This window comes from Carassius carassius, chromosome 41, assembly GCF_963082965.1.
Source record: "Carassius carassius chromosome 41, fCarCar2.1, whole genome shotgun sequence".
Lineage (NCBI taxonomy): Eukaryota > Metazoa > Chordata > Actinopteri > Cypriniformes > Cyprinidae > Carassius > Carassius carassius.
In genome coordinates this window covers 7392519-7406419 of record NC_081795.1, presented here as the reverse complement: position 1 = coordinate 7406419, position 13901 = coordinate 7392519, and the positions used below count along the sequence as shown (strand labels likewise).

At 40.6% G+C, this 13901-nt stretch overlaps 1 protein-coding gene across 5 annotated transcripts in view; it reads left to right on the top strand.

Annotated features, from left to right (window-relative positions):
• frya (furry homolog a (Drosophila)) overlaps positions 1–13901 on the top strand; it is a 56493-nt gene that overhangs the window by 42195 nt on the left and 397 nt on the right. For 3 of the 5 annotated variants that reach the window (XM_059534225.1, XM_059534224.1, XM_059534226.1), the window contains exons 48-61: positions 547–726; positions 1569–1739; positions 1965–2039; positions 2119–2289; positions 3976–4179; positions 4326–4469; positions 7193–7356; positions 7510–7750; positions 10699–10848; positions 10993–11091; positions 11368–11451; positions 12348–12365; positions 12612–12722; positions 13317–13522. In XM_059534225.1, the coding sequence (XP_059390208.1) occupies positions 547–726; positions 1569–1739; positions 1965–2039; positions 2119–2289; positions 3976–4179; positions 4326–4469; positions 7193–7356; positions 7510–7750; positions 10699–10848; positions 10993–11091; positions 11368–11451; positions 12348–12365; positions 12612–12722; positions 13317–13522 (2018 nt within the window). The remainder of the gene's footprint in view (positions 1–546; positions 727–1568; positions 1740–1964; positions 2040–2118; positions 2290–3975; positions 4180–4325; positions 4470–7192; positions 7357–7509; positions 7751–10698; positions 10849–10992; positions 11092–11367; positions 11452–12347; positions 12366–12611; positions 12723–13316; positions 13523–13901) is intronic. The other 2 variants (XM_059534228.1, XM_059534227.1) reach the window with 1 other exon arrangement.

Here is a 13901-nt window from a genome sequence, read left to right as displayed (position 1 = left end):
TGTAAACAAAATTTTCAAATTTTACACTCTGAAGCTTTTCACAAAATACTTATTTTTGGAGCTTCTAAAATTATCCGCACTGATCGCATTTAACTGGCTCGTATCATTCAGCCTAAATTTACTCATGACATAATAGTGTTTTATACACGGTAAAACTTCAAGCTGTCTTACATCCTTGGTAATACTGTAGGTTTTCCATCTCTCAACCCTCCCTTGGAAGGGAGAAAAAAAGAGAATAAAAAAAACAGGACCTTATGCCAGGGCTATAATTCCAAAGGCACACCCAGCAGCAGTCTATAAACGGTCAGTCCTATTGGCTGCTGTCCACATTACTGAGGCCTTCAGTGTGGCCTCACAGCAAAGAAGCTCCTCTGAAATACTGCTTCTCTCGCTGGGCTCGTGTGTTTATCTCAGCAGAGGAAGAGACAGCTACTGCTCGTGAAGATGGATTGACTGTATGGAATGCTTTGGGAGGTGAGCGAGATTCTGAATGTGTCCTTTGAGAATAACTTAGTTCTGTTTTTTTTTTTTTTTTTTTTACTTTAGACTGCACATTGGAAGGAAGCCTTGAACATATTAAAGCTGGTGGTCTCCCGCTCAGCTAGTCTGGTCTCGCCGTTGTCTCCGCAGAGTAACGCATCCACTGTGGATGTCAGGTGTGTCTGGGACACACCCTCCAAAGCCCTGCCTGGAAAGACCCTTGACTTTCACTTTGACATTTCAGAGGTATGACATGCCTTTCTGGCCTTTTGTGTCTGTTTTACTTTCTTTATTGTCATTAAACAGTACAAAAGTCAAAATTTGGACACTGAATTTATGTTTTCCATGATCTATAAAACCCTAAGGCTTATCTATAGATACCTGAAATCAGATTTGTAGCAAACAAAAACTATCCAGCATGCATGTAAACTCCTTCAGTGCTGTTTAAAAACCATCCCAGGATGCACCTCATAAAGTTGGTTAAGAGGATGAGTGTGCAGCTGGAATGTATGGAAAGGGCGGTGACTTTGAAGGTGTTAAAAATGGTTTTAAACATTTTTGTTACCATTTTTGTTACCTTCCATTTGCGTTATTTTATCATTTGATTTAAAATGTATATTATATTATATTATATTATATTATATTATATTATATTATATTATATTATATTTTATTATATTATATTATATTATATTATATTATATTATATTATATTATATTATATTATATAGTACTTTTAAGTGCACAATACAAGAAAAAATAAGTGAAAAAGCACTAAATATTTTTTTGTTGTATGTTGTAACATTTGTTTTAAGCAAACTCTGAAGGTTAGGTTTTCTGTTTTAAACTTGATGGAACAACCTGGCCCCGTTAAAGTGTGGGAACCAAACAGGGAGCTATTTGTGTAGTGCATGAATTCCAGGAAAGTCCTGTTGTGGCACTTTGCATCAGCCCTTCTAGAGTCTCAAAGCAGACTCCTCTGCTCTTTGTCAGATATCTCTGAGGGCCACAAGCTCATGATATGAAAAGAAAAGGCCAGGCGTGAAATCCCTGGGTTTAAATGGTGCATGCCATTGTGTGTGTTTTAGACACCGGTGATTGGCCAGCGATATGACGAGCTTCACGGTTCTCCAAGGCAAGATGGGAAGAATGGAGGATGGGTTACCGTGACGCGCAGTACCTCCTCTACATCCTCGGGCTCTTACCAAAACAACCACGTGCTGGTGCCTGTCAGCTGGAAACGACCACAGTCCTCACAGGTGAGCACTCACAAATACACTCTTGAAGTTCTGACATTTGCTGAAGAACAGTGCATTTTTAAGATATGTATTTATTTATTTTAATGTTCTTATTGATCATTTTGTTTAACTGAATCTTTTATTAATTGAATTCAATTATTTTCAATGTAATTTTATTTTACATATTTTTATATATAACTTTTTTATTCGTGTTCTTTCTCTCCAATTTATTTCTCTCCAATTTAGAAAAGAACTCGTGAGAAGTTGGTGAATGTATTAACCTTGTGTGGCCAAGAAGTTGGACTCACCAAAAACCCATCTGTAAGTGACATATATGTTATCCATCCAGTATTAAATATTTTAAAATATGTCAGAAATCATTCTTAAACCCTTCCTACAGGTGATTTTCTCATCCTGTGGGGAACTGGACCTGATTGAGCACCAGCCCAGTCTGGTGTCCTCTGAGGACGGCACACGGGACACCGAAAACATGGATGACACCACTTCAGAACAGCAGTTCCGTGTATTCAGGGACTTTGACTTCCTGGATGTGGAACTGGAAGAGGGAGAGGTGAGCAGATATTTAAAAAACGAAACCAAAATGATCAGTTCCCTCTTGCTTGTGAAATGTTTTGACTTCCAAATTACTTGGGTGAACTTTGTTTTGACTGCAGTATAGTGGACCCTTGGGGAAAGCAGAGCTGAGCATTAAACTTTTGCAAAGTTTGCTCAATACCACTGTAACTTTCTTTAACTCTTTGAAATATGTTCTCCTCTCCTTGTTTATGTCTGTACCATCAAGGAGATGCAGGTAAGCCCAGGAATCCTCTAATGTTGTGCTGTGTGCAGTAGGACAAGATGATATTGTGTTTATTCACATTCTGTGCATTGTGATGCATGTGCATAACTCTACCTAGAAACATAATTCTGTTTCAGTCATGTTCAGAACACAGTGGCACATGCACATTTAGAGTCGGACAGATACAATCAGACAGATACAGATCAGACATACTCATCCTCTTTGATGAAATGTGCAAAATTTACCACAGAATTTTTAATAAACCTTTTATGTATATATTTTTTCTAATTATTTATTTTAAAATCACACTATTGTTTTGTTCTTTTCACTGTTTGAAAGAGACAGTAAAGGCATGTTACAAAATATTTTCTTCTCAAATAAATGCTTTTGAAAAAAATTATTTCAGTTTACACAAGAATATTGGTTCAATAATGACAATAATAAGACATTCTTGATCACCAAAACAGCATATTTGAATGATTTCTGAAGTATCATGTGACAAATGTGGAATGTGGAAAATTCAGCTTTGCCAAAGCAATCATTTTAAAATATATTAAATTAGAACACTTGTTTTGAATTGTAGTACTATTTTACAGTTTTGCTGTTTTACTGTATTTTTGGTCACAGCAATGCAGCTTTGGAGAGCATAAAATAATTATTTCAAAAATCTTACTGAGCCCAAACTTTTTAACTCTATTGTATCTTAAAAAATGTAAGAATTAATTGGAAGGTAGCATTTATAAATTTGTTTTTTATTATATTTCAATGAGTCTGCATTTTAATAGCTTGGCCATCTCTAGTCTGCACTCTCTTATGAAATCATTAGTCGGTTCATTGAGGTCACTGTAGCAATTTGCTGAAGCTGCGATGCCACAGAGACACTTACTGTAAAAGGGCAGATTCAGCCTTTCAAGTAAATTCTCCCTTCTGAATAAATTTCACTAGTGTTTTTATAAAACCCTCATATTTCAGTACCAATCTTCAGTGCAACAGTATCAAAGACTTCTTCCTGCTTCTTTACCATTTTATTTTGGTCAAGTTGAAAGAAAGTAATTAAAGTAGTGTAGTAAAAGTAACTTTTTGAGTTCAGTGTTTAAGCGCCCTGTTAGAGGAAAGCTTAGACACGGAACTGAACTGGGTCTGTGAAGGAATGTGGATGTTGACTCTTGACTCTGATGTTAAGGCATGTGGCTGCAGTGATAACTTGAGACTCTTCCAAAGCAAATGGCCTTCAGGCACTTTTTTACTTACTTTCTAAGAGCAAGAATGTTTTCGAAATGTGTCCTGCATTGCTGTTTCGCTACTGTGTTAATCCTTTTATTTGGAGAGATATCCTTATATAACAAACTCACAGACTGAGCACCTTCACATATAGAGCTTGCTGTAGCCTATGAAAGTGGTTGTGTGCTATATACCAATTCAGAGGACTCTGTATTTCTCTCACTCTTTCGCTGACAGGGTGAGACAGCTGACAGCTTTAACTGGGGTGCGTGGAGGCGTTCCATTGACAGCCTGGACCAGGCTGAAGCCCAACCAATGGAGGAAGACAGCCAGCTCTCAGGAAGTTCACCAAGCCTGTGTCCAATCGTCCATGATGATTCTGACGAGTCTTCTGAGGAAGAGTCCCTCACAGCCAGCCAGATTCTCTCAGCTTCACAACTAGTAATGCTGAATTTGCTCTTTTTTCTGCTTTATAAAAAATAAAAACTTTTATTTTACAGTATGTTTCTATAAAATCTATTTTATAGAAACATTTAAAAACTATTTTATATCTATAATGTTGAAGGAAACTCTATTTCTTGTTTCAGAATGTCAGCCTGTCTCCTACTGATGAACTAAACCCCATGGACTCCCCTCCCGTCTCCTTTGACAGCAGTCAAGCTGGCCAAATTCCTCTTCCCAGCCCAACTCCTAGCTTTGAGATCTCAGCACCCGAGGGCTCGAACCATCGGGTGAATAAGAGCTTTAAAATGGCTGATCTTTGGGGGCAGACACATTCCTACTCATACCGCACTTCTGTTCTGGAGTTTTTCCATTAACACGGTTGAAAAAGAAATCTCTTTCTGTGCTTGCTTTTTATGTCTTGCTCTGCTTTTAGCATGGGTAGATCTTCGGTGGTAGTTTGCTGATAATATTTTTCTATAGCATGCTTTTTTTAGGGTGGGGGCAGAGGTGGAAAGTAACGAATTACATTTACTCGCGTTACTGTAATTGAGTAGCTTTTTTGTGTACTAATACTTTTTAAAGTAATTTTTTAAATCTGTAATTTTACTTTTACTTAAGTATATTTTGTTTGAAGTATTGTACTTCGCTACATTTTAAAACACATTAATTACTGAGTAAAAAAAAAAAAAAAAAAAAAAAAATCGCTCCCTGGAAACTACGTCAGTAAATTATGGGGAGGGCAAACTGGCGCTAAAATCACAAGAAAGATGCAGACGGACAAAACAGGCGTTAGTGGTGCAGACACCGCTGAAAACGAAACCCCGTCATATTCTGAAGTTGAACTCGAAGGAAATGAAGTGAACCCCTGGCCATATGTATGCTCTATTATGCAGTGTAAGCTGTACTTGCCTAGGAAGACCAAACTAGCAGCTTATAAAATCTCGACGAGACATCAACCCTTCGCAAGAATGTAGAGGTAAGCTAAATAATTGCACCGTTGCATTGGTGGTTAAAATGAAGCTTTGACATTTTAGCAAGAGGTTTTGCACAAATTAGCTAAAAAGACCGTGGTGAGGAGTGTGCTATTTTTGTTTGAATGATGTGCGCGCGCATTTATAGTGCGTTCTTTCACTGTGTGATTCAGTCTCCTAAAATGCATTTAGAATGATCACAAAATTGAAGAGACTTCAACAGTTCAGTAAACAAGAAACAGTTCAGTAAACAAGTTAATTAAGAGACTTGCGTTTTAGACACCATATTGCCTTTTTTAGCTCTATTTCTACAACAGAAAATAATTCCAAACACAGCCACCAAAGCACAGTTTTGCGTCTCTGAGCAACGTGACAGTGTTTCGTTCCTGAATGAATCAACCGTTTAAATGATTCGGTTCAATCGCAATGACTCACTTATTAACAGTGACTTGCTGACACATACTGGCCATGTTAATTTCACATTTAAAGTATCTTTTGATTTTTTTTAATAATTAATTTCTTATCATTTCAAATGAGTATTCAACATTTTATGTCTTGTATATCAAAACATTATTCATGCATTTGTAACTGCAGGTTAAATGCATTCTTGTCCTGCACTAAACAGTGTAATACATCTAAATGCCACTTCCAATGAATCTTCTTAATTTCCTCTGCATTAAAAGATGAGTTTGTTGATACTGATTTGCCTGGTAACAGCCCAAATGTTTTATTATTCTAAATAACTGATTCCTTTAATTAAAAACAACTATTTTGAGATTAATAGACCTATCCCAGGGGTGTCAAACTCAGTTCCTGGAGGGCCGTAGCCCTGCAGAGTTTAGTTCTAACCCTGCTCCAGCACACATATCATGTAGTTTTCAAATAAACCTAAATGATTAGATTAGCTGGATCAGGTGTGTTTAATTAGGGTTATATCTAAACTGTGCAGGACTGTGGCCCTCCAGGAAGTGAGTTTGACACTCTTGGCCTGTCCCATTTTGTCTCCCTCCCACTGTTAAAATGTAACTAAGTAATTTTTACTCTGAGTAAAGTTTAAATTAGCTACTTTTTACTTTTACTTGAGTAGATTTTTAGACTGGTACTTTTACTTGTACTTAAGTAAAATTTCATTAATGTAATGGTACTTTTACTTGAGTAGAATATTTTTGTACTCTTTCCACCTCTGGGTGGGGGCATTAGATTAATGTGCAAAGCGGCATGGAATTGCAAGTAATCTTGCTCTTCAAAAGCTCCCCATTTCTATCTGCTAACCATTTCTATGCTAACCGCTTTTTGTCTTTGAGGCCTACCACAGTCTCAGAAAGAGGCTCTGGATGAGCCACTAGGGCAATGTGTATGGCTTCTCTGTGGGTGGCAAAGCTGTAACATCACTCACATGCTAAATGCTAGGGGTGCAAATAAAGAGAGTGTACCCATTGCCTGTGGCCGTAAACACGAGACCAGACCAATCAGATTTTGGTGCTCTAATTGTTTTTTTAAAGGCCTGTTAATATATCTGAATTTGACATTATTGAATAATAAAAAAATGTAAATGATAAAAAAGCAAGAGAAAAGATTCTCAGGATGAAGAGTTGTAATTTTGAAAGGTTAGTGAATATTTATTTATAAATATATATTATAAAATTCGTATTAAATAAATTACAGAGTTGGTTTACCAATATATTTATTTTGTATTTTTTCATTAGACACCCTGTCCTCTGTCTAAATATATGTAAAATATATTTTAATTTATAATAAATGCAATAATTAAATCAGTGTATAAATTGAAATGTTAGATACAATTTAAAAATGGAGAAAAATTATTTGACTGGAAATGTTTAGCAGTTAGTAAATTATGGAACTGACATTTGGGGCAATCACTTCTGTATTTTCCAAAAATTTCAAAAAAAGTAATCTGATCTTTTCTTAATAATCTTTTTCCATAATACATTTTTGTCGTAGCCACAGCTGTTTCCATTCTATGACTAACGTATAATGCTTAACAAGCTTTTCTTCTTGTAAATCCTGTCCAAAACTAGGCTGAGGATTCGGCTGAAGAAGAAGAAGCCATTGTTAATGAGAACGATATTTCACTCTGCATTTGTGAGTCGCCACTTGCCTTCAGTAGTTCTGACATCCTAACAGTGGACACATCCCAGAGAGAAAACAACTTCTTTACTGACGAGACATGTTGTGTACCCAGGTACTGCATGTGTGCTTCACACTCCCGACATACATGATTCTGTTTCAGTTTTAGTAGAAAAGTCTGGAAAAGTCAGACTTTCCTCAAGTTTCTCATAGCTGATTTTGAAACTTTTTTTCCTCACCACATAATTCTATCCCTCACGTCCTCCAGTGGGTTTGGAGACCAGCAGAGCTCTGTGGCACAGGCAGAGGAGGAAAAGGACGAGCTGTTGCAAGAGTCCCGTTCCTCCCCTCCGCCCTCTCCCTTTTTCTCCGCCATCCTGGCTGCTTTCCAGCCGACTGTGTGCGATGATGCTGAGGAGGCTTGGCGCAATCATCTCAGCCAGTTGGTGGCTGACTCAGATGGTTCCTGTGCAGTTTACACCTTCCAAGTCTTCTCCTCACTCTTTCAGGTAACTAATAGAGGTACAGTAGGTTGTCACAGGTCCTTATTATGTTGATTTTTGCCAAGCAGCTTCAATAAAGATCCATCTTATCTATCTTAATGACAAAAAAGAAATGAAATTAATCAACTGACATTTTTCTAATATTCTAATTGTTTCAGGCTGTGTTGTTAATGTCAAATGATGCAAATTTTTTTCATTATCTTAGATTTTCTTTGGTTCATCACACAAAGCTGACAACTCAGTTGTGCCAAAGTTGTAGAAGTCATGCCAAGTTCCTCTTCAGGAACTCGAGCTGCGTTGAGAACGAATGGGGAACGCGTCCAGCGTGACGTCTCTGAATAACGTGTATAATCAGTCCAATGGAAGGGCGAAACGTCATAGGCGGGTGACGTCAGATTCCAGGAAGCATAAAAGCCTTGTGTCTTCAGCAAGCGCTCTATGTGTGTGTCAGTCGCTATCTGTTTGTGAGTCTTATTTAGTGTCGTTTGTCCACTGATAAACTCCATTGTCAAAGCTTCAATCAAGAAAAGTTTTGGGCGAGAGCAGGCAGCGTTCAGGCTGTGTGTTTTCCCTGCCAGTGCTGCGGTTTCTTCGCCCTCTGAGACAGCTCGCTGCTGCTGCTGCATGCTCTCTCGCTGGGCACGCTCCGAGGAGTGTGTCCGTGCATGAGATCTTGCAGTTGCGGTCGCCCTGTTGCTGAGGCATGGCGGCGACCGCGATAGCGGGAATCGTACATGATCTGGCGAACGGGTTGGAGACGGCTCGTCCTATCTCCACCCATGTTCACTAGATCTAGAGCTCGTTCTCGAGGCTTGGAAACCAGCGCTGCGGTTTCTTCGCCCTCTGAGACAGACGCTGTACTCCGCAGACGCTAGAGTCAAAGTGGCGCTCCCAGGCCAAAGGCTTCTAGTGGAAAGCAGTTCTACGGACCGTTGTTTTCGCTGGATAGCCTTCATCATAACATCCTGACGCCTAGGCCTAGGACGTTTTGAGGGCCAGCTCCCTCTGGGGAAGAGTGGTGTACACCGCATTACACGGTGCCCGTCTCTCCTCAGTGCCCTCAGGAGATCGTTCTGCCAACACTGCCGGTGTTCCAGGGCGCAGCGATCTCCAGCGAGTGCTTCTCTCAGTTACCGCCCGGAAACGTAGCGGTGCTGAGAGGCTCGCTACCTCTACAGAGGTCTCTAGAGCAGCTAGTACGGTCGTCCCCTGCCGGTCCACCACTTCACGGCACCGAGCTAGTGGCTCTAGGCGCACCAGAGGCCAGTCTCACGAGACTGGTTCCCTTAGGAGGTCACATGGCGGTGTGGGAGCCCCTGCCAAGTGTACTTCACGGGGTCCTGCCCCGAGCAGGCTCTGGTCTAGTCTTCCTAGCAGACGATGTAGGTCTGAGGATCGTCGTTTTTAGGAGACTTCAGCTACGAGAGTCCTGATGCTGCGGCTCAGGACCTCGGAGGGCAGGCCCCTCTGGGGAAGAGCGGTGTACACCGCATTACACGGTGCCCGTCTCTCCTTAGTGCCCTCAGGAGATCGATCTGCCAACCCTGCCATCGTTCCAGGGCGCAGCGGTCTCCAGCGAGCACTTCTCTCAGTTACCGCCTGGAAACGTAGCGGTGCTAAGAGGCTCGCGACCTCCTGGGAGGTTTCCAGAGCAGCTAGTTCAGCCGTCTCCTGCCGGTGCGCCGCTTCAGGGCACCAAGCTAATTGCTCTGATGCAACCAGAGATCAGTCTTGTGAGGCTGACTCCCTTAGTAGACTATTTTGCAGCGTGACAGGCGTGAACATTCCTGGGCATCTTAATATGGGAGCAGACATCCTGTTGAGGCAGGGGCCGAGGCCCGGGGAATGGCGGCTTCACACTGAGGTGATGAAGCAGAGTTGGAGATGTTGGCCAGGCTCGGGTGGATCTGTTGCAACTCGAGAGACATCGCACTGTCCCCTCTGGCTTCCCCTGACTCATCCAGCTCTACTGGGGCTGGACGCCATGGTACAGAGATGGCCGAGGCTTCATCTGTACATTTTTCCCCCGATTGCTCTGCTCTCAGGAGTTCTGGAGAGAGTGCGCTGAGACGGAGTCCGGCTGCTGTTAGTAGCCCCGTTCTGGACTGGCCGGGTATGGTTCCTGGGCCTGATTTCTCTTTTTGACGGCACTCCATGGGAGGTTCCCGTCAGGAGAGATCTCCTCTCGCAGGCGGAGGGTGCGCCCCCGCATGGAGCTTAGAGGCTGTAGGTGTTGTCTCTGAGGAGGCACAACTCTTAGCTTCCGGTCTCTCAACCGAGGTTGTAAGACCGTTCACCAATCCAGAGCTCCCTCAGTGAGGAAACTGTATGCCTTGAAGTGGAAGTTTTTCACTTCTTGGTGCGGAGACCGCCAGCTCGACCCAGTTAACTGCCCGGATGGTACAGTGCTGGAGTTCCTGCAGGCTCTCCGCAGGGTTGACCCACTCCACCCTGAAGGTCTACGTGGTGGCCATGGTGGCCTACCGCGCCCCTCTCGGTGGCCAGTCAGTGGGCAGAAACCCTCTGGTTAAATGTTTCCTCCATGGTGCGCTGAGGCTGAGGCCTCCGGCCAGAAGAAGCTTATGCTAAGCGGTGATCAGGATGTTATCCTAAGCCTTGAGTCCTCTGATCTCCCCTGCCACACTTCTGGCATCTCTGGCCGGCGCTTGCTTCATCCTTTGAGGCTGATTACCGGCTTCGCCGCTCATGCTTTTATGCTTCCTGGTCTCTGACGTCACCCACCTATGACATCTCGCCCTTCCATTGGACTGATTATACACGTTATTCAGAGACGTCCCGCTGGACGCGTTCCCCATTCATTCTCGACGCAGCGTCTCGTTCCTTCGAGGAACCAGGGTTACATACGTAACCTTAGATGTTTTTAATTATATTCTATTGGCACTGACAACATGCTGGTCTGGGACAGATTAAATAGGATATGTTGTTACCTTCAGAGTATACAGGCCAAGTTCTGCACCTTGACTTGTGATGCTGCTGGTTACCTTGGGGACGGCCTTCGTGGAATTGGAGTGAAGTTTGTAAAGTCATCCCAGATGCTGACATCCTGCTCCGAATGTCCCACGTTGTTTGTCGATGCAGACACTGTGAGTTTCTTGTTTGAATATGAGTGATATCAATGCTGTATCCAGAACTCAAATCAGTACCAGCCTTAGTGTTCTGTTCAAATCTCCCTCACTGTGTATGTGTGAAAGCCATTATAAAATGTATCTCTTAAATATGCGTTTCAGATTGTGTCTTACGGGCTCTTGGAGAAGATGAAGTTTAGTGTGTTAGAGCTGCAGGAGTATCTAGAGACTTACAACAACAAAAAGGAGGCAGTAATATCAGTATGTTCAATAACGCATTATTTTACAAAACAGTAAATGTGTCATTTTCTTTTTTTATTATTATTATTTTATTTAGAAAAGTGTGTATATGTGGAAATTAAATGAAATAACATTAATTTTCTGACTCCAAACTTCTGAACAGTAGGGAATCTATATATATAACTGAAGAATAAAGAATAAATGCAGTTTACTGTTTATATACAATTTCACCAAGCTATAAGTTACAAGCACTACAGCTTGTTCTATATAACTTACTGCTGCCTGTGACTGTTTCAGTGGCTACGCAACTGCAAGACAAGTTTCCCCAAATGCACTGGAGATGGAGTGATCACCTATCAGCCTGCTGAAACAGAAGAAAAGGTATCACACCCCTGCTTTTTAACATAGCAGTTAGATAGGCAGCAATTCCAAAGAAAACTAATAAAGGAATGTCATTATTATTTAAGTACATGATCTACTATAGATCTCAACATTTTACAAACTGGAGCTTTAACAATTAGGCTATCTAATACTAATTGGCACAACCCTAAAACTACAGTGTGGTGGTGTACCACAAATAGTGCATGAGTTTCTCTTTTTTTATATATAAATAATGTGAATGTTTCAGTATGGCTGCATTGTCCACTGATTGATGCCACTGTAATGTCCGTTGCGTCCTGAGATATGAGAATAATTGACCAAGATGTGTTTCGGATTCCATTTCAATGTACTTCTTTATATTTTCTGCATTTCAATTGTTCTGTGATAGCCCTGTGAGTGACATCTCTTTTCTATCTGTCTGCTCTATAACTTTAAGCCTGTTTCAAACACAAGCTGTGTTACTTAACAACAGCGCCCCCTATTCTTATGTTTGGTATGAGGGCTCTTTCTCTGCTGGGCTTTGATAAAGTCCTGAAAGAAACCCTGAAAAAGTTTCTTTCCTGACTCTAAAATGAAATCTAACATATACCTGCTTTCAACCCTTCAAGATCCCTTCAAGTTGTAACCAGTTAAAGCAATAAAAAAGGTATATGAGTAGTGATTGCCTCCTTTTTTACCCAGCACAGTCCCCATACAAAAATAAAAATAAGAGGGCATATTTGTGACCATTTTTCTTTCTCTGCTTGTCTACTTACCTTTTCTGCTCATGCATGATGGAGCCATTGCTAATGCTTTATATTGCCTGTGCCACTGTTGGCTGCATGTTTTCACACTACAGTATTTTCAAAACTTCCTTCTCACTTCTCACCTTTTGTCTTGCAATGCCTGCTTTATAGCAAATGGAATCTCTTGCAGTAAGTTTTATAAACATCTTTTTGGCCTCAGGTCTTCTTTTCCTTTGTTCTAAATGCAGTTGTTGTACATTTTTTTTCACAGGCCTCTACTTTTTTAAAACGAAAACACTATTTTGTTAACACGCTTGTATCTTTGTTTGGTTTGCTATAATTCTTGTGTAGTAACTTCTTTCATATATATTAAGAAGATTTAAATAACTTTTAAATGAGAATGGGGTGTTAATTTGATTTCTGTTTTGTTTACAGCAACTGGAGCTTTGTCAAAAACTCTACAAACTCCACTTTCATCTGCTGCTGCTTTTTCAATCTTACTGTAAACTGATTGGCCAAGTTCACGCTATAAATTCTGTACCAGAGGTATGTTGACATCAGTGTCTCATCATATGATTTTGATTAAGACATTTTTTACCCGAATATAAAAAGCCTAGCTTGCAGATCTTAATTATTTAGTATAGAGGCCTGAACATGACATGCACAGACAAAATGATCTTTTGGCCACAAATTAAGAATTTGTTCCCACAACTTATTAATTAATTTGCTTGTTTTAGTTAAATTATGGCCACATTGTGTTAATTCATTCCTTTGTTTTAAGGTGTGTTCACATTAACGCTATTTTAGTTACATTGCATAATTTTTAATAATGTAGCGATGGACATTATGAAGCTCTGCTCACACAGAAGTCACTTTCAAACCAACCAGCTTACTGTTGGTCATCATAGTGACTCTGCCTGGCCAACTTAAACATGAATGAAATCTTGGTGGGCAACTTTTTCGCACTCACCCAAAACTGCTGAATGAGCAGATTCCAACTCCTGGACTTATGGTACCGCCGAATCTTTTTGGAAGGAAAATATGATAAAGTGAAAAAAGTGACTTGACATACAGCCAAGTATGGTGACCCATACTCAGAATGATGCATGTATGTTCACATATAAATGTTTTCCCTTTAAGCTGCAGAACATATCCAGAGAGTTGAATGAGTTGAGAAGTAACCTGAGGGCAGCAGCAGCCTCGGTGACCAATGAGTCAGCAGCTGAGCCGACAGAACCCACCACTGAATCCCCCTTCAGCTCCTCTGAGGTTGCTGTGCAGGCCATTCTAGAGAGCCTGAAAACCAACGAGTTCTCCAGAGCCATCCGTTACATACAGGAATGCAGGTAACCTTCCTACTGAGAGAAATGACTGCAGCTTATTGTTTTATAATGGAATTTAAAGGGATAGTCCACACAAAATTTTTTACTTCTGTTCTTATTTACTCAAAAAATGTATTTATATCTTTTTGTGGAGCACAAAAGAAGATATTTTGAAGAATGTTAGTAAACAAACAGTTTTGGTTCCCATTGACTTTCATTGTATGGGAAAAAAATCAAAGTCAACGGGAAACTAAACTGTTTGGTTCTTCCAGAATATCTTCTTTTGTGTTCTGTAGTAGAAAGAGGTTTGAAACGTCATTATTGAGTAAATAATGACAGAATTTAAATTTTTAGGTGGACTTGACATTTATTGCTAACCTCTTCAGGAATACAAAATGAATGA